Here is a 20,029-nt window from a genome sequence, read left to right as displayed (position 1 = left end):
GAGTGGCTTAAAGAGTGAAACAGATACTCAGAAGGAGACCTAGACAGGGAGTGGCAAAGACACAGACTGGACAGAGAGGGGCTCAGAGGGAGACACATGACCAAAAGACAAGGAGACAAAAAGAGGAACAGAGAGACACAGGGAAAGAAAGAGATAGAGAAACAGGCAATGAGAGACACATAGAGACAGAAGAATAGAGGGAAAGCAGAGAGACAGCAAAGAACTCAAGAGAGAGCCAGAGAACCCACAGAGCGATTCCAGGAGAGATAAAAACACGCAGAACCAGTAGGGAACCTGAGTGGGACTGCTCTCTGTCCCTCTGGTAGGGAAGCCCTGGGGGCGGGGAACCCTCACCCGGCTCCGGCCCTTTAAAGCTCCCCCAAGCCTGCAGCGCCCCCGCCCCATCAGGCGTCCCTGGGCTCCGCCCGCCAGCCCCACATCAGCACCACGTCAGGAGCTGTCCGCACCCCCGGTGCTGAACCAAGATGGCCGGCGGCACAGGCCGGGCCCCGGCGTGAGCTGAGCGCGGGCTGCAGCCCCGGCCATGCCCTAGCCCAGTGGCCGCTAAGCTCTACCTAACAGAGTCGGCCCTCCGGCGACCTCGGAGACATGTCTCTACTTTGCGTTGGAGGTAGGAGGCAAGACTGCGGGGCTGGGGACCCGTGTGGACCCGGACGGGGCTCGGGGTCCGTGTGGATGCGGCTGGATTTCTGAGGGGGTGACTCGAGTACACGCGGCTGGACTTTTGAGAGGGGAGCCAGCCCTTGTAGACACATCAGGGCGCCTGAGGGGGTGATCCGTGCAGATGTAGCTGCGTTCTCAGGAGGTCCTGGTGGCCACTGCTGGGGGTCGTACGGATGTGGCTGAACGCGGAGGCCCTTGTGGACGCCAGCAGGGACCTGGGGCTCTATCTGACTCCCTAATCTGGACTGGGAAGTCTGTGTAGACCAGGTCATTAGGTGTGGAAGGGGCTGGGCTGGGTAGTTCGAATGAATCGTGTAAGGTACTTGGAAGGAGTCCTGTGCAGTGAACTGGCTGTGCGTTCTCAGGAACGTGAACTAGCCTCGGAATTCGAAAAGGAGTGCAGAGGGAGGGGTCTCCAAGACCTGAGCATGTAAGATTTGGGTAAGGGAGTTTAACTATCAAGACAATGGTGAGCTCTAGGAATCTCCCAGCCTTGGGTGTAAAGAGTCCTGGGAAGGGGCTGGAGAAGACCCTTCCCTACATCCTAGGAGGGTTGTGACTAGGGTCTGGGGGCGCTTTTCGCGTTAACTCTTTGGACTCCCGAGTTGGGGCTGGGGGAATCGCCTGAGGGCCTCCCCACTCCCCACCCCCTCCAGCACTCCGAAACGCAAAACCTGTAACCGGCCTTCCCCATAGGGAGCCGACCCCTCGAGGGTGCAGTGCAGGTCTGCACCCCTCCCAGCATCCTCACCTCACCCACTTTGCGCCGAAGCGAGGTAGGGAGAGGTGGGGTGGAGCTATTTTGGGCCCCGAACGCCATCTGCACCGAGGCCCACGCCCAGGCCCACGCTCTGCGTTGGGGTTGGGGAGGGGGAGAAACACAGGAGGGACATGATCGTTGCCCCCGACTTCTGGGGTGGGGGCAGACCCAGCCCGACAGGACTCGTGTGTCCTGAGCATTCCTGCTAAGAACTCAGGCTCTGGGAGACCTTGGGCGGCAGTGGTTATGACGAATAGGGGCTCAAGTCTTATAGAGGTCTCAACCTTGGGTTTCAAGGACTGGGGTCCACCCCCCTCACTCACACCTACTCCCTCCAAGAAGGCTGAGGTCAGGGAAGTGTGTTGGTCAGGCCTGAGATGTCAGGCTTCGAGAGACCTTAGGCAGCAGGGATTGTGCGGTGTATGTGAGAGAGAAAGAGACAGACAGCTGAACACCAGCTTCCGCCTGGACCCCAGTGAACAGGCCCAGATCTGGGAACCGCCCCCGCCGCCCCTCCCCCCTCCTCCCCTCCCCCTCTGTCGCTCCATTCACAAACCCTGCCCCTCCCGCTCCCTGCCGCGCGGCGACTTCCAGAGTGCTGTCGCGCGGGGCTGGGCAGGCGTGGACGCGGGTGTTCTTAAAGGGGCAGGGACCTGCTTTCTCTGAGCTCTTCCCCAACTGTACCTGATGGTGACAGAAAGGCCCATAGATCAAGAGCCAACTACTCCCTGACCTAAGGAATTAAGGGAGTGGGAAGGTGCAGAGGATCCCCTGGAACCGCCAGGGGCTAGGCCTAAAGGAAGTTGAAGGTGAATGTCCAAACCCCCTACTGGCCTCTTCCCCTCCTCTAAGTAGTCTAAAATTGGGGGCCAGGAGGTGGGGGGCGGCATCTGGCACTGGAGGAGGGGGTCAATGTGAGTGTTCCTGGCTGATTCTCTTCTCTGCTCCTCCCACCCCCACCCTATCCTGCCTCACATCCTCCAAGTTGTGTTCCGCGAGAAGGTTTGCCTAGTTGTGTGTGTGTGGTGGTGGTGGGGGAAATCTCACCATTAACTCTGACGCAAACTGGAGGCTGGACTGCGGAGGTGGTGTGAAGGGGGGGGCAATAAGAAGGGTGAGGCTTCCAGAAACAGAGGCCTGGGGGAAGAATTATGTTGGATGATTCTGTGGAACTTACAGGAAGGGAATCACCAGCAGAGTGGAGGGGTGTTGGTGGGAGGGGCAGGGCTATGGGTGGGGTGGGAAGTAAAGCCCTGAGATGTATGGTGGGTGGAATAACACTGAGAGAGAAAGGGAGAGGCAGAGGGGGAGACCAGGATAAATGGAGACAGGGTAAAATACTGGGGGGAGTGATGCCCAGAGTGGGGAGGCCAGGGGGATGAGGGGTTGAATGGGAGGGGAGAGGGGGGAAGGGGCAGTGGAGCTAGGCTGGGAGGGCTTTCCGTGGGTCTGAGCTCATCCTTGGAGATGAGGAAATTCCTATACCTTCAACCAGAGGTCCACTCATGTTTGCCCACATCTGTACACACATGCACTGAAACACTCATACACAGACAGTCTGTTGTCAACAGTAATGCCCAGGATCCATCAAAGCTCCATGAAGACCACATGCCTGTGAATGTACATTTATGGACACATGTGCACATTCATATGTGTGTGTGTGAACACACACATGTGTATGGGACACAGCCACTCTGCCACGTAGACATGGCCCCTGAAATATAGGCAAGTGTGTCCACATGCATGTACACAGACATGTGTGTATCCAAACATGCTTGATGCACGGTCACAATATCCATGTCACATAAAGATCCACTCATGCCCTGACATACAGGCACATACCTAGGTATACCTGTTAGGACCCCAATCTCAAGAAACACACATGTGTACACATGAGCACATGCCAAGGCTACATGCATACACGCATGGAGACACTGCCTGGACATTCAAAGCAGCCCCTTCTAGCAGGTGAATGCTGGTGAGTACACACAAGTAAACAAATACACATTCCATATTTTATATTCCATATACAACTGTATAACACACACATCCATACACACACAACATATGTTTCTAATTGACATTATCACCTGTAAGTCTTCATATACTTAAACTCACACATACTAGCATGTCCCACATACAGTCACACTGTACTCCCTGACACATATGTACAGATCATCACCTGCATTCAGATGGAACAAGTAAGCACATGTCCTTCCATACATATATACACACCTGCCTGCCCTGGTAACACTAACAGATACACATGCAAATACACACACATGCCAACTCTTGCATACATACCTGAAAGCAGGACATAGGACACCACCTAATACAAGTCTTGCCTCTGCCCCCTCTCATTTTTTTATCTTTGTGGAGTCCCAATGCCCCTCTTCACCCCCACAATCCACTTGCTAGGGCTTGGTAGAGTCCTGAGGCTGCAAATGCCAAGTACTACCTGGTTCCTGCATGAATTCATTCATTTATTTAATCAGCAAGCATTAGCTGAGCACTTACTCTATTCCAGGCACTGTTCCTGGAGACCCAGCGCTATTCTGGCCTCATGCTGGTGGAGTCAGAGTGGGAGGAACAGGGAAGGGCTGAGGGAGCCACGGAAGGTGGTATCCCGGGCTCTCTTCCTTTGGGAAGCCTGTCTTTACCCTCAGCCTCCCCCCCACCCCACATCCATTTGCCTGTCTCCGGGTCTCCGAAGATGAGGGGGAGCCAAGCAGAAGGGAAATGGTGCTCTAGGTGGAGGGAACAGCACATTCAAAATCATGGTCGTGAGTATTCAGGTCTAGAGCTTCTTATGTACCTTACAACATTTTGCCAGGCCACTCAATGTTTTTAAAGGCTCCATAAATATTTCATGAATGAATATTGCATACAAATTAGCAAATTCATAAACTAATAATATCAACAACAAGCCCCATTTATCCGGCATTCTACAAGTATGGTGTTGAGGACTTTTTGCCCACTGCTTTCTGTAATCCTCACAGAAACCCACTTTACAGATGAAGCAAACTAAGCTTCAGGAAGGTTCAACAACTTGCTTAGTGCCACAGAGCCAGAAATGTAGCTGTCTGACTCCACAGCCTACTGGGATTTGGGGGCGAAAGTTGAGCCTCTTCTTGGAGGAAGGGAAGCCAAGTCCCTTTCATGGGATGAGAATCTTCCTGGGATCACCTTCTTCCTTCAACCACTCAATAAAGAGATGTGTCATTTCTTCCTGATTCATTGTGGCTTTTCCTCTGCTCCTCTCCCAGGAAGCCTCCATAAACCCCTCTGCTCCTGGCTACCTTGTTTCTGATACCATGTAGCCAGGGGAGTTTGTATCTGGGTCTTTGCTCTCACTGTACTCATAAGATGCTCTCCGGGGTTGGCTCTGATTCATCTTCAGGAGTGAAATCTTAGCCCCTTCCCTAACTTGTACCTCACTTTCTTCCCACATACAATGGGGTTCCTCTGTGAGGTGCCAACCAGGACATCCCTAGTCCACCAGGCCTGGGTTCGAATCCCTAAAACCATCACTTCCTGGCAAGCCCTTTATCCTTTTCATTCCTCAGTGTGCCCATCTGTAGAATGGACACATTAATAGTACCCACTGCCTAGGTTTGCTAGAACTCCAGTGATATGAGGCACACAGAGCCTTTGGCACAATGCCTCATCTGTGGAAAGGGTCTGTAAGTGTGAGCCGATGACAGGAAAAATCGATGATGGTGTTTTTATTAATGGGGACTAAAAGCTTTCCGTGGGTGTAGGACATTTCCTGAGAGCTCACTGCGTTCTCAGGCCTGAGGAGGTCTCAGTAGTATACAGGATGTAAAAAGACGTCCAAGTTCATTGGAGGTAATAGGGCAGAGACAGGGGTTCAGCACCGTGGACAGAGCAGGAATAGCACCCTTCACACCATGGACAGCGCCCGCCTGTGCCGAAGGAGCTGATCCTAGGACAGGGCTGCTGGAGGAGGAAATTCTGTCATTACTTCATTGAACACAATTTAATGAGCACCTACTATATGTCAGGCTTAGTTCTAAGTGGCAGCCCCTAGCAAAAATACAGACAGAAGTCCCTGTTAAGGTTCTTGGTGTGTTTATGTTTTACACCGAAGTCTGTTGGTGTTCTGTTGGGCTCTTCTGTTGGGCTCCGGCTTATTTCTGTCAATGGAGGGTGAAAGCCCTCTCTCCCAGTTGAAAGCCAGTGGGGCCAGTGTCCTTACCACAAGGCTCATGTAGGCCACCAACATCACATATAAAACCACCAAACATCTTAAAATCGATTTCTGAATTCTTTGTTTCCCTTCCCTCTTTCTCCATCTTGGAGTGTCTTCTGACACCCAGTAAGCATGTCCCGAAGAGGGGCTTTCAGGCACTTCCCTTGATGGTTGGCATCTACTCTTCACCTGCCCCCACTCCAGGCCTGGAAGGTCATGGAGGAGGTGCCCAAAGACTGCAATTTGTCTCAATTAGAATCCAGGTTCATCTAGACCCGCACACTTAGAACCCCTCCAAATAATACAAATAGTAATGATATTGGTAATGGTAATTATAAAAATATTGGTCATGACAGTATAATAACGCCAATTCTAATAATGGTGAAAAAGAAAGGGGAGCAGGAAGAGAAGGGAATATGGGAGGAAGAGGAAGGGGAGAAGGCCCTACTTCACTCCATTTTCCAGATGCAGAAACAGAGGTCCAGAGCCTGGCAGAGCCTATAGGAGTCCCCAGCCTGAGCCCCAGCTCCCACCACCACTGATTCTGCCCTGGCCAGCATCTGCCTATGTAACCACATTAATCAGTCAGGGCTGATGGGGCCCCCAAGGGCCATGCAGGCTGCTGACAGTTGTGAGGCAGTGTCTCCCGCTGGCCTGTCAGAGGGGAGGGCAGTGGGCACCTCCTCCACCCGCCACTCCCAGCTGTCGCATCGCCCACACCCTCTGTGCCCACTTTATAAATAGCCTTTGTGTGTGACCAGGAGCCGGCAGGAGAGGGGTGGTGCTTCCGCCCCGGTGACCCCGATACTGCAGCTTGGCTCCAGCTCTAGTTCCAGCAGCGCCAGCAAGCAGGGGGAAAGTGGCAGGGCAGAGATGTGATGACTGTGGTGGTGAAGGCGACAGTGACTCGGATCATTTACTGCCTGGAAAGACGGAAGGAGATGGACTTAGTCCCTTTTCAGAGCCCCACCAGCCCCTGCCTGAGTCCTCTCTTCCTCTGAGCCCCACCTCTGATGACATCTGCTCCTCTGCCTTCCTGAGTCCCCTCCCCCACCAAGACCTTCCTCCAGCTCTGGAGCTTTCTTCCTTAGTCCTCTCTCCTCCGCCCCCTGCCCCATACCCCATTTCCCCTCTGAGTGCTCCTCTCCACTCTGAGCCCCTTTCTTGATTCCTAATTTCTTTCTGAGTTTCCCCCTCCTCCCTCTGAGTTCCCAGTGATGAACACATATTGAGGTCTTCATTCTGGACTCACTGAAGGAGACTGGGAGCCGGGGCCTGGCCTCAGGTAGAGCACCCCCCAATATCACTCCACTGCCAGTGGGCCCCATCTGAGCTCACTACCCTCTGGCCCACTGAGGCTTAAGGAGGAGGAAAGTGGGTAATCTGAGGGAGTGGGGGATGAAAGAGACAGAGACAGATGGAGAAGGGAAGGAAGACAAACAGAACCAAGAGGAGGGAAACAGAGACATTCCATTCCCCACCAGGAAGAGAAGATGGAGGACAGACCTTAGATGATTAGCCTCCTCTCTGAGCCCTGCCCCTGGTCTGTAAAAAAGGATACAGAGCAGGAGCTGCAGGCCAGGGCCCAGGCCAGGCCTGGCTAGACAACAATCAGCCCCTCATCTCTCCCTCCAACCCTTCCCTTCCAACTCTGCCTCTTCTTTTTGCTGGCCCTCCCTGGTGGACGTCTGTGTCTCTCTTTTTCTGTGTCTCTGAGTCTCTGTCTCTGACTCTCATGACTTGTTGTCTAACCCCTCCTCTCTGCTTCTCTTTCTTTCCCCATGTTGATCCCTCCATGTGTGCGTGCCTTTCTCAGCCTGCTTGTGTTTCTTTCACCATTCTTCTTCCCTGCCCTGCCCCTGCCTCTGCATCATCCCCACTCCCAGCTTCACAGTCGCCAGGTGTGCAAGCAGGAGCTCCCCTAGGAAGGAGGTCTGTAGCTCCTGCTAGGCATATTCCTAAGTGTCCCGGAGCTTCACTCAGTCCCAGGGGTGAGAGGCAGGAAGTTGAGCTCCCTATGGGCTGAGTGAGGCTGAGGGTATGAGAGGGGGCCAGTGGGACAGAAGCTGAGCATGTCTTCAGGAGAGGGGCCTTTACATGTGAAGTTATGTGCCTTGAATGAGGAGGTGAGAAAGATAGCACACGGTGACTAATTTAGGGGTGTGGGAGAAAGGGAGACAGAGACACAAAGACAAAAAAACAGAGAGAAGGCCAGATCTAGAAAAACAGAAAGAGAGACGGAGAGAGAGATGGAGGTCCAGAGAGGGGGATTCACTTGCCCAGGTTCACACAGCACTGTAAGCTGAACCTGGATCCACCTGACTCTGTGCTGAAATGGTGCTCATTGCTCCCAATGCCCAGCCAAGGGCTTTGTCTGTACTCTAACCTCCCAAACCCAAACCCAGGTGTGATAAGTACAATGCACAACCCATTTGCATTTAAAGTTTCGGTTTTCTTGGAGGGTTGGCATTGGCATAGGAAGATAACCATTCTCTCTCTTGCTCTGAACTCTAGGGAGCTCACTTAGTACTTCTGAGCTACAATTCCCCCCCCCCCCCCCCCGCCCCCCAGACATGTACACCGTCTGTCTACAACAGGAACAAACAGTATTTATGGCAAGTGTTTAGAACTACTCCACGTCCCTCACCCTTGATGGGAATTCTCTCTTCTCTGGTTTCATTCGGGTGCTTTTGCGAGACAGAAACTCAAGTGATGAGGACAGAGATATGAACCCAAGATGGGAGGCCATGGCATTTTCCCAGAAAAGGGCTGAACTTGATTCTCAAAAGAAAAGAAAAGATAGAAACACAAGTTTGTTTCTAGGAATTTATCCTTCAACTTACTGCACATACTCTTCAAGATGCACTGAGAAACAGAAAGTTTCTATAGAGGGTGTAGAAAGCTGCCATTTGGGTAGAAAATAAAATAATGTACACATGCACACAATCGCCGAATCAGAAACCGTCTATCTCTAGCACTACAAGAAACTAGTAACATGGATTGCACCAGATGGGATCGTGAGGACTGGGGTAGAAAAGAGCCTTATTCTCATTGTATGCCATGGATTTTGTAAAATGTGCCTGTACTGCCTACACAAACAAAAATGTTCATTGAAAAGGAGAAAGGCAGAACTGTAGAAAGCAGGGGAAAGAGCTCAGTTTGGGAGCTGGTTTTGGGTGGAGACAGAGTGAATGGTAGAGAAGGATGGTGGGGGCAACTGCAGGGTACGAGAGATGTTGAAAGTAAGTTTAATATCCTGTGAGAAAAGCCAGTAGAGAGTGGAATTGCTTCAAGTCACTGTGAGTTGATGCGAAACATAAAGAGACTGGACCACATGGGACCCTGATGTATATTTGGGTTTCACCTTTCATAAACAAGTTGGGCTGGACAAGCTATGTGGGCACTCTGGAGCCAACTCTCTGGACTGTTCTGCTCCATCTTGCCCAGTCCCCTTTGAATATTAGACCTCAAACCCCTGGAGCATTTGGTAGGACAGACTGAGCTGGATAATTGGGGTAGAAGTCTCACTAGCCTGACAGATGGAGGGAGTCATTGGAGATTGTCTTTCTCCTCTCTCTGTCCCTCTCTCCTTCCCCCACTGTTCTCTCTCTGCTGCAATCCTGGAGGACTTCCTGTGGGAGGCTCCTCCTATCCCCTGCTCAGCTCCTTCTTTTGAATCCTGTTCAATTGTGGGTAAAGGCACAGCTGGAGGTGGGGGAGCTTTGCATGAGTTTGATGGGGAGGGATGAGGGACAGAAATTATGCCCAGGATCCAAATTTCCTTCAACCCCTAGGTCTGCTTGTACTCATCTGTCTGATGGCTTCTTTCTCTCCCTCTCATCCCTGCCTCCCTCCTCTCCTTCCTGTTTCTCTTTGTCTCCTTGTCTCTTTGTCTCTGTCTCTGATCTCATCGCTTGTTCTTGCTTTTGTTTCTGTTTTCTATTTGGTCTCTTGATCTGTCTCTTTTGCTCTCTATCTTTGCCCTTCCTCTTTGGCTCACTCTTTTTGTGTCTCTCTCCTCTCTGTCTCTCTTGTTACATTTCTATTTTGGTGTGTCTCTCTGTGTCTCTGTCTCTCCCTTCTCCCTACTCTCTACCCATCTCCCTTCCCTTTCTTTGTCTCTCTCCACAGTCAAAAAAGCCAAGTTTGATGGTGCTCAAGGTAAGTGGCCTCTATTCCTGTCCTGTCCTGTGTTGTCTGTCTGAGTCTTGGAGAGATAGCGGAGGGGGTCTGAGCCAGTGATAGGGCACTTGGGCTGCATGTCTGCTGAGCGTCACAGAGTGTCAGACTTGGCCTGCAATCCCAAAGTCTCCCCAGCCATCTCCTGGAGAATCCAATGGAGGTGGTGTTCACCTTGAATCAGGGGCCCTTCCCAGGACCCTAAGGGACAGGGTAGGGATACTTAGATCTGTCTACAGGTGGGAAAAGTGAGGCTCAGAGAAGTGAAGAGAGTTTCCTACTGCCAATTTTGTTCCACTATCTGGGGCCTCAGTCTTCCCAGCTAAAAACCCAAAGCTATTGTACCCAGTAATTTCTAAGCTGCAAGATTAGGCATCCCAAAATCCCACATCTCCTTTTACCAAGACCCTGCCCTTGGGCTCTGCGGGACTGGCGGGGAGGGACTCTGGGGTTTAAGCACAGAAACAGCTCAGTTTATTTGATCTCGTTATTGGGCTGAGGCCCCAAATACACGGAGACCCTGGGGGATCACAGCAGGGTCATCTAGAGCTTGAGAATGGGCACAGGGGGTCCCCGAACCCTTATGTTGACCTCCACTCTCGCCACCACAGAGAAATTCAACACGTACGTGACCCTGAAGGTGCAGAATGTCAAGAGCACGACCATCGCTGTGCGGGGCAGCCAACCCAGCTGGGAGCAGGATTTCATGTTGTGAGTCTGCAGTGACTGGGCTAGCATGGCCTGGCACCTCGCTGGTCCCACAGAGCAGAGCCGGACGCTTGCATGTCGTCTGGGCCTCCACTCCCTCCTCCCTCGGCCCCATGTCCGGCCATTAGCATTGCCTCCAAAGCCCTTCCTAAATCCAGTTGCTTCCCTTTATCTCCATGGCCTCCAGCCAAGTCCCTGCTGCCCGCCAGCCTCCGCCCCTGGCCTCCTGCTGCTGCCCGCCTCCTGCCTCCCAGCAATCTGTTCTCCTCCAGGCAGCCAGGGGGATATTTTTAAAACTGCAAATCACATCCTGTCACTCTCTAAACTTGCCCGTGGCTCATGGCTTGTGAACCTCAGAACAAAACCCACACTCCTCTCCACAACACCCTCTTTCCAGGCCTGGCCCCTGTGACCTGCCAGTATCTCCCTCCATCACTCCTGGCTCACCTGCCCCAGCCACCTCCACCTCTGGACCATTCCCCCAACATGTCCAGCTTTTTCCCATCCAGGACCTTTTCGCTTGCTCTTCTCTCCTCCCCGCTCCCTCCAGCAGGGTCCTTCTCTGTCCTTCGAATCTCCACTGAGTCACCTCCTTAGGCAAGCCCTCCTTGACCACCATCCCCAAGCTGCCATTGGAGAGTAATTTTAGGCCTAGCCACCAAATATCACTTTAGTCATTTGTGTGATTTCTCGACACATTTCTGGTTCCTGGTTCCGGACTGTGAGCTCTAGGAGGGTGGGTCCCAGTTGGTCTCTGTCTCCACTGTGAGTCCCACCCCCATGCCAAGGACAAGGCCTGGCACACAGCAGGTGGCTCAATAAGTATTTGCCTAACAACTGAAAGAATTCAAGACCTGGACCCTCCCCTCAACCTGGAGCCACTCAGGGCCTCATATTACTTCCCATCTTCTCTGATGATGACCAACAACATGTTTTATGCCCTCTTCTAAGACTTTGTTTAAATCCGTTTTCCCCACAGCCCTGAGAGGGAGAGTGCTAATCTACTCCTCATTTTACAGAAGAAGAAACAGAGGACCAGAAAGGCCAAACCACTTGCTCAGTGTCACACAGCCTACACTTCGCAGAGCTGAGATTTGAACACACACAGCCCTCAAATTCCTGAGCAGTGCTTGGCTGCAGACTAGCAGTGATGGAGGCCATGAGAGAACTCAGAGTCAGGATCTTGAAACAGAGGAGTTTGGGGAAAGAGGGGAGGAGCTGGCCCTACAATTCTAGGGAAGATGTGAAGGGAAGAGACAGGGTAGTCCCCAACTCCCTGAAAGCCTATTACTGAATGACCAGGTCACAGCTATATGCCAGGAGAACATTCATTAAGATAAATCTTTGGTAAATTGGTAAATTCAGTGAGCTGGACATTCACCAAGGATTTCCCCCAAATCTGCATATTTCAGGGTGAGTCCTGCAAGGAAAGTGCCTAGAGATGGTATTATTCATGTTCTCATGCGTGTCCCCATATGATTGAATAGAGATGACCCTGGGAAGGATGGAGACATCCTGAATACCCTCATCGTGGGGTAATAGGGAGCCACAGAGGGTCTCTGAGCCTCTTCCTCACTTAGCAAGTACTCTCGGGGTCTGAGGGCTCAAGGAAGGGCCAAGGGAGTTGGCAATACAAGAGATGTGTGATGTATTTCCCCACTCCTTCCTTCCCAACTTGTAATCCTGGTTCTGCTATGATACCCTGAGCATGTAACTTAACCCTTTGGCCTCAGTTTCCCTTCTGTAAAACAAGAACCACTGTGTTACCTTCCTGGTAGGACTCACCCAGGCCTGGGTTTGAATTTCAGTTGGTTGTGTGTCCTAAGGCAGGTGAACTGAACTTTCTAAGACTTTACTCCCTCATTCTTACCCCATCATGCCCCTCCCCTCTCTCCACAGCGAGATTAACCGCCTGGATTTGGGGCTGACAGTGGAGGTGTGGAACAAGGGTCTCATCTGGGACACCATGGTGGGCACCGTGTGGATTCCCCTGCGGACCATCCGCCAGTCCAACGAAGTGAGTGGAGGGCCGAGGGCTGGGGAGGAGTGCCTTGGAGGGGCCCAGAGGCCAGTGGCCTTCACAAGATGAACGTGTATCTCTCTCCCCCAACAACGTTTGTGATGGTGGTTCCAAAGTCACCAGGGTCTGAACTCCTTCCATCTTGTTGCTCTGCCTTTCTCCCTGTGCAGCCCAGGATGGCTGCTGGAGGATCCCCATTACATCTGCATTGCCATCAAGGGAAGAAAACGTGGCAAGGGAGGGGGCTCACCCTCTCAGTTAAGGGCCTAACCTGGAAACTGCTCACAGCACTTCACTCACATCCTATTGGCTAGAACTTAGTCACGTGGACACTTAGCTGCCTGGGAAATGTAGTCTTAAGCTGCACAGCCCTGGGCCCTGCTGCAAATGTATTTCTATGGAAGAAAGGAAAAGGGTTATTATGGGTAATTAGCACTTTGTGCTGGGAGAAGGCTACACCAGTCCTGAAGGTACTAGATAATAACCGCGGCCTCCTCCCTCGCCTCCTGGCCTTATATCTCACCCCTTCATTCAGACCCTTCATGCTGAGCCCACCGGGATCTTAACCACCCTAGGACCGTTCCTTGCCATCCCTGCTCATCTCCTTTGGGATGCCTTCCTGATGGCACTCACTTACATTGCCAGCCTCATCTCCCCTGCCCCCCTCCAACTTCCACCCCTTGTAGGCCCCAAAGATGGTGTCTGAACCTTCACATGTGCTGTTCCCTGGGCTTCAAGTATCCCTTCCATCACCCTCTAAGCTCAGCCCCCATGGCCTCTCCTCCAGGAAACTTCCCTAACTTCCCTCTGAATACCCCAGCCCCACCCCACCCCACCCCTGGCTCTGTCCTGACCTCTCCAGGCTGGAGGTTAGCGTGTCATGCTCTGTCTCCTGTGACCGCAGCACTGGTTTGTTCACTTTCGGTGGGGAGTTCTCTCATCTGCCCATGACAGATGAGGCATAGCTGTGCAAACTTGGGACCACCCCTGCCTGGCCCCACAGGGCCTTCTCTCTGGGTCCCTGCCTCTGGGTTTCTTGGACCCACCATGTTGCCTTGGACCAGAACCTTCTCTCTGTTTCCTTGTCTGTAACGTGTGGGCATGACCCTTGCTCTTGGGGTGAGGGTGAGATGAGGGGAAGGGCATCTTCTGTGAGTGTCGGGGGACTGCTGGTCAGCATGTAGCAGATCCCTGCTCCACCCTGCATCACTTTGGACACTGTCACCCCGCCCCAATCCCCAGGAGGGCCCCGGAGAGTGGCTGACACTGGACTCTCAGGTCATCATGGCGGACAGTGAGATCTGTGGCACCAAGGACCCCACGTTCCACCGCATCCTCCTTGACACCCGCTTTGAGCTGCCTTTAGGTGAGTGTGGGGTGGTGGGACAAAGGACCCTCACCAGACCCAGGGGAATGGCCAGGGCTGGGTGGGTTCAGACTGCCCTTCCTTCTGAGGATGAAGTTTCCTGTCCCTGGAAGACAGAGTGTCCCAGTTGCAGCGAGTCAGAAGGGCAGGCACCTGCCATGTGCAGAGCACACCACAGCACCCCCAGCAAATGCTCCTTGATCCATAGGACTTGGGTCTGAACTGACCGGGGCTGGTCCTTGGTGAAGTCTTAGACCGCAGGGTGAGCTGGAGATAGGAGGAGAAACAAACAGAGACAAAGAGACATGTAGAGGAAAAACAGCAGAGACACAGAGAGGCCTCTCTTCTTCTCTTGGAAGCAGCTGAGTTCTCTCCACAGCATTTTTCCAAGAACCCATGGCTTCCCCACCCTTCAAATGCTAGGAGGCATCTCCTCTCTCATCTTCCATTCATTCCCAAGGCAGCTCTGGGGCGGGGGAATGGGACACCACATTGTCTTCCCTTCCTCTTCCTCCACCCCCCGTGAGACCAGCCCACAGACCAGCAGGCTGCCCTGGCTGGAGGCGGAGGGGCAGAGAGGGGTTCCAGACTCACAGCCAGGGCTCTGCTTCCAGACATCCCAGAGGAGGAGGCGCGCTACTGGGCCAAGAAGCTGGAGCAGCTGAATGCCATGCGGGACCAGGATGAGGTGAGCATTGGAGGGGGGACTCTGTTCTTCTTGTGCCTGTCCCTCCCTCTGTCTCCCCACGTCCTCTGCTTTCTGTCTCTGTTTTGCTCTCCACTTATCTGCCTCTGTGTCTCTAACTGGACAAAATCAGAGCCTCATTTGGTGCCTTCTCAAAGCACAGAGGACATCAAAGAACACACAGTCCACCAATGATGAAACGCTTTCAATCCGCTGGAGTCCTGCCCTTGCCAGATACCCCCAAGGAGACACGGGGCCCCGCAGCAGCCCTCACCTCCATTCTCTGCCCCACACCCCTCAACTGCTTGGTTCATACTTTTGGACTTTTCAAAGTTCTCCCCCACCAGTTTGGTCTCTATGCCCCTGTTCTTCCATGGCAACCCCCTTCTTCTTGGCTTTGTATCATCATAGTGCAAAGACCCAGCGGGGGTCAGAAGGGAGCCTTTGAAGGCGAAGGCTGAGAAGAAAAAGCAGGTGAGACCAAAGCTCTCTTTAGTGAGAGGTGGAATGCCAAAAGGCAACCCTCACATTATAATAGATTTTGTCCAACCTCATCCCTCCTGATCTTTCTTCTGCTCCTTGCCTCAGTTCCCCCCACTGCTCTCTCTTTCTTCCACTTATATTTGTTTCTTTCCCTTATCTGTGTTTCTTTCTTTTTCTGTTCCTGTTTCTCTCTGTTTCTGTGTCAGTGTGTGTGTGTGTGTGTGTGTGTGTGTGTGCGCGCGCGCGCGCACGCGCGTGAACACGCGTCTGTCTTTTTTTGTGGACATCTGTATCCTTCTCCTGCAGACAGAGTGATTTGGGAGGCAGGGGTAGTCAGGATGGAACAGAGCAGAGGACCACCTTGGTCATCTGGCTTCTGGTCCCTCCTGAGAGGAACTCTCTCTCCTTCCCTCCTTCTCAGTATTCATTCCAAGATGAACAAGACAAGCCTCTCCCTGTCCCCAGCAACCAGTGTTGTAAGTACCTCTCAATTCCTCCCTGGACATCAAATGAAACCTCTTCCTTCCCCTACCCATGGCTGTCCTGTTCTTAGATCCTAAGAACACACAGTATTTGCTCGTGGTTCAGTGGAAAGAAAAGATCCGGGGCTTGGATGTGAGTCTTGCCTTGCTGTGCGGTCACAGGCATGCCGGTGTCCCTTTCTGATCTGCAGAGTCCCTCTCTTTGAAAGAGGGCATTTGACAGTGCCCTCACTCTGAGGGCTGTTGGAAAGGCACAAGAGAGTCCTACTAGAGATTTGGAAAACACTTTGCAGACCCTTTAATTCCATTCATCAGATCCTGAATGAGGACCTATAGCTCATTTGACAAACTTTCCTGGGGCCCCCACAGACCACATCCCCCCAAAGCAGCCCACAGTCTGGTGGTGTAAACAATCTTGTTAACACAGATACAACAGGCACACATACAATGGATGAAGGCTGTTTCCTCTGCCCATTTTCTTAGATAGAGAAACTGAGGCCCAAGAGGAGAAGTGACTTGCCCAAGGTCACACACCCAGCAGGAGACAGAGCTAGGATTTGAACTCAAGGTCTGAGGGGCTCCAGCTTTGCTTTTCTTTCCACTGCTCTGCGTCTATGGACAATGTTGGTTACGTTCCTCTGACTACCGCCTCTCCACTAAGGCTGAATTTCTCGGGAGTGTTTATCCTCCTTGGCCCTGTGGATACTCAGAAACACCCAGGCCAGTTCTGCATGGGCCAAGGAGATGTCTGTACCCTAAAAGCGCCCTCTGAGTCCCCTGGAGTGGGGAGGAAGTGACAAATCATATAGTCTCAGGGCAGAGCCCCACCTGACAATTTGACCCCACCTTTCGACCTCTTTCTCCTTTTCCATCTGCTTCCCCCTCCCCCTTTCACCCCTTCTCACAGTCTCCCCTATATCCATTGTCGAACCCCATATGCCCAGGATGGTAATGATGGAGCCCGGTGGGTAGAAGGGCTGGGGGACTGCAGTTGGGAGCCCCATTTCCACACTAATTTGGGGGTGCTATTGAGAAAGTCCTCTGACTTCCCTACTTGGGGAGGGGTCATCGCTGCCCTAAGAAACTACTAACCCCCACACTGGTGAATGGGGTCACTGAAGGACTGGGGGGGGACAGTGTCAGACAAGTGGAGGCAGGAGCAGATGACGAAGAACAAACACGTGGGCAGGTGGACTGACCTGAGGATTGGGTTCAATTTGGGAATGGAGACCTACTGCCAGCACTTACCTCCAAGTTCTCTTGAAAATGTTTCGTCACCGCCATTTCTTGGAGGAGGCAGCCAAGTGTCAGAAGAGATAGGATTCCGGTCCAAGGCACTTTTCCAATATGCCATGTGCTGAGGATGAGGGGATGAGGGAAGATGTGGTTCTCTCCCTGGTCCTCAGAGGCTGTGTGACTTTAGGCTGCTCACTCTACCTCTCTGAGCCCTGTTTCTTCACCTGTAAAATGAGCAGGATGATTAAAACCCACCCATCAGTGGTGTTTCAAAGTTTAGGTTTCCAGTTCAGTGTTTCTTTCCTTGTATTCCAGAAGGGGGAGGGAAAGAGTGGGGAGTGCTTACTCCAGAGTTCAGAGTCAGAAAACCCTGGGCCAAAATGCCCCCTTTATTACTTCCTGGCTGAACTTATGGCTTCTGTGAAAAATGGGGATATCCCACCTTCCTCCCAAGGTGATGATCAAAGGTGTCATAAATGTCAGTGGTTAAAGTGATATTCTGAGAAGATACTCAGGGCAGGAGGGGATCGGGGTCCTGGGGTGGGAGGAGGAGATGGGGAAAATGAGGAGGATGGGGGGGTCCCCCTCCCCATGTCCCCCCTCTGCCTGCTCCCTTTTATTATCTCTGCCCCTTCTCTTTGTAGGCAACTGGAATTATTTTGGCTGGGGTGAGCAGCAGAGTAAGTACTCAGCTTGATGTTCTGGGAGGCCATGGGGAGGTGGGTGCCTTGGCCACCCTGAGGCCCCCGCCTCACCACCAAGGACGCAGGGAGCCTATGACGGACACACTGGGGCCTGAGGACTCACAAGGCCCTTCCTGTGCCCTCCTGTCCCTTGACGTTAACGTCTGTCTTGAGGGTCCTGCTCTGTTTGGTGGGGAGTGGGCACCATTATTGGGGTGGACAGACTCAGCTGGGAGGAGTGGGCCCTTAGACCAGAGATCTGCCTGTCTCCAGCTGGGCACTGTGACCCCTTCCCCCTGTTCCCCATGTATAATGTCATCTCCTCTCCTGTGACTCCTTCCTCTTTTTGTCTCCCCATCTTCCTCCTCCACCTGGAAATGGGCCCCAATGTCACTTGGCAGCGGTAGGTATGGGGTGAGAGGTTCTCAGAAGAAGCAGCTGGGCAGGGGCCCCCAGGCACTTATCACTCCAGAGACCTCAGCTTCCAGAGTTCCCCACCATCTTCCTCCAATCTAACCCCCGGTTGAAGGAAATAAGTAACCCTCACCTCCCCCTCCACCCCGCAACTCGATGTTCATTTACTCCCTGAGCAATAAACTCATTTTCCCCATGTCCTGCCCCTTCCAGGGAAATCTAGTCTTCTAGCCTGAGCGTGAAGCTACCTCCTTCCCTCTGCCCCGCCCACTGGGTGCTCAGATCCTAATGGACAACTTCCACTATGCCCTTCCTTCAGGACCAGGGAAACTGCTTACAGATACTTTGATCCAAAACAACTTGTCAAAAGCCAATTTGGCCCAAATAGGCATTTGGCAAACAAAAATTCTTGGTTAACAAACAGTTTGCCACAAACAAACAATGCAGTCAAAAACAAGCACATTTTTGGCTGAAACCGACTTGGCAAAAGCTGAAAATTACGACAGTTGGGTCATTTCGTTAAAACCAGAGTGGCTGGAAATGCTTATTGGGAATCGGGCAATTTGGTCAAGAACTATTTGGTAAAAAGCAGAGTCTGGGTGAAAGCAGAAAGAATCCAGTAGGAAGCAATTTGCCCCAAAACAATATAGTTTGTCAGAAAAAAAATTAATAATTTGGCAAACATGCCCACAGCCCCTTGCAGTTTGGTTGGAAACACCTTGGCTCAGTCAAGGACAGTTTGGTAGAAAGAATGCCCATTTGGCTTAAGACTATCTACCCAGGTAATTGGGTAGAAAACGAGTTGGTCAAAGGAGCAATTTGGTGACACTGACAAATTGTCTGGAGTTCCCTTGGGGGACTGTCTGGGTTTCCCGCTTTCATGGCCTCACAGTTACACCCTGATACCTGCAGATCTGAGCCGTAGAAATTCACATCTGCTTCTGCCTAAAATGGCAGCACCGGTGGTGCACAACACATCAATCGGATGGCGGCCACAGATGATGGGGACAGAATAAAAAGCCTGTAGGTCACAGTGGCCCAAGTTAGCTGAGAAACCAGGAAGTCAGAATTACCTTGGGGAGGCCGGCTTTGCTAGCTGAAAATGAAGTTAAGGTTTCTCAAAAGGCAAAATAGGTTTGAGAATGAATCCAACTAGCTTTCTATGTGAAGGGTGAAATTAATTTTTTCAACAGTTTACCACATTTTAAAAAATGGATCTGTTTGTCAAATATATAGAAACGGACACGATTAGCTGGAAAAAAATTAGAAGGTTAAAATAATACGGCAAGAAAAACATACAAACATCTGGGAAATAAGCAAAAAAACCTTACAAGGATAAAAAGGGGCAGACCACCCCTTTGGCAACTAATGTGACCAGTAAGTTGATGCCACAGACAAGAGCCATAGGCCACCCAGTCAGGGTTTTGATTGATTGATTGATTGATTGATTGATTTTTGCAGCCCATTTGTTTTCGAGTGTTGCTTTCTATTTTATTTTATTTTATTTTATTGAGAGAAGGAGAGAGAGCATGCGCAGGTGTGCCCGCATGCAGGCGAGGATGAGGAGGGGCAGAAGGAAAGAATTTTACGCAGACTCCCCATTGAGCGTGGAGCCAGACTGGGCTCCATCTCATGACCCCAAGTTCATGACCTGATCCAAAATCAAGGGTGAGACACTTAAGTGACTGAGCCCACCCAGGTGACCCTCATGTTGCTTTCTAAATATTGAGTCTCTCCCATCCCACCACAATCTAACATCCTTCCATACTGTCCCCTTTTTATCAAGGAAAACAAACCGAATGAAAACGTCCTTCAATTCTTATAAAACACCTGAAGTTCAGCAATTCCACTCTGTTGCATTTTAGCGATAGATTCTGAGTGTGTGATGATCTTGCCTACCTAAGAATCTAATCCTTTTTGAGGGCTACAGTATCTGTCAGAGCCGCTTCTTTGTTCCGACACACGTGAGTTCAGATCTAGGATCTGCATCCTCGGACATCATGAAATCTCTGAGTGTTAAAGGAAATTTATACTCCACCTTGTCCTCCTGATCGCCCTCTAAACGTCCCCCGGAGTGTTTGTGTGACTCACTGCCTGATGGAAAAACTCATCTTGT

At 51.8% G+C, this 20,029-nt stretch overlaps 1 protein-coding gene across 5 annotated transcripts in view; it reads left to right on the top strand.

Annotated features, from left to right (window-relative positions):
* Positions 1-462: 462 nt before the first annotated feature.
* UNC13A (unc-13 homolog A) overlaps positions 463-20,029 on the top strand; it is a 59,771-nt gene continuing 40,204 nt past the window's right edge. For 2 of the 5 annotated variants that reach the window (XM_032867621.1, XM_032867624.1), the window contains exons 1-8: positions 463-631; positions 9,789-9,818; positions 10,448-10,547; positions 12,444-12,561; positions 13,807-13,930; positions 14,545-14,618; positions 15,520-15,574; positions 17,461-17,496. In XM_032867621.1, the coding sequence (XP_032723512.1) occupies positions 610-631; positions 9,789-9,818; positions 10,448-10,547; positions 12,444-12,561; positions 13,807-13,930; positions 14,545-14,618; positions 15,520-15,574; positions 17,461-17,496 (559 nt within the window). In that variant the 5' untranslated portion in view covers positions 463-609. The remainder of the gene's footprint in view (positions 632-9,788; positions 9,819-10,447; positions 10,548-12,443; positions 12,562-13,806; positions 13,931-14,544; positions 14,619-15,519; positions 15,575-17,460; positions 17,497-20,029) is intronic. The other 3 variants (XM_032867620.1, XM_032867623.1, XM_032867622.1) reach the window with 2 other exon arrangements.

Source organism: Lontra canadensis, unplaced genomic scaffold (assembly GCF_010015895.1).
Source record: "Lontra canadensis isolate GAN:19392208 unplaced genomic scaffold, GSC_riverotter_1.0 scaffold35, whole genome shotgun sequence".
Classification (NCBI taxonomy): Eukaryota; Metazoa; Chordata; class Mammalia; order Carnivora; family Mustelidae; genus Lontra; species Lontra canadensis.
The sequence above is the reverse complement of the archived record's forward strand: the minus strand, read 5'-3'. Positions and strand labels throughout refer to the sequence as shown.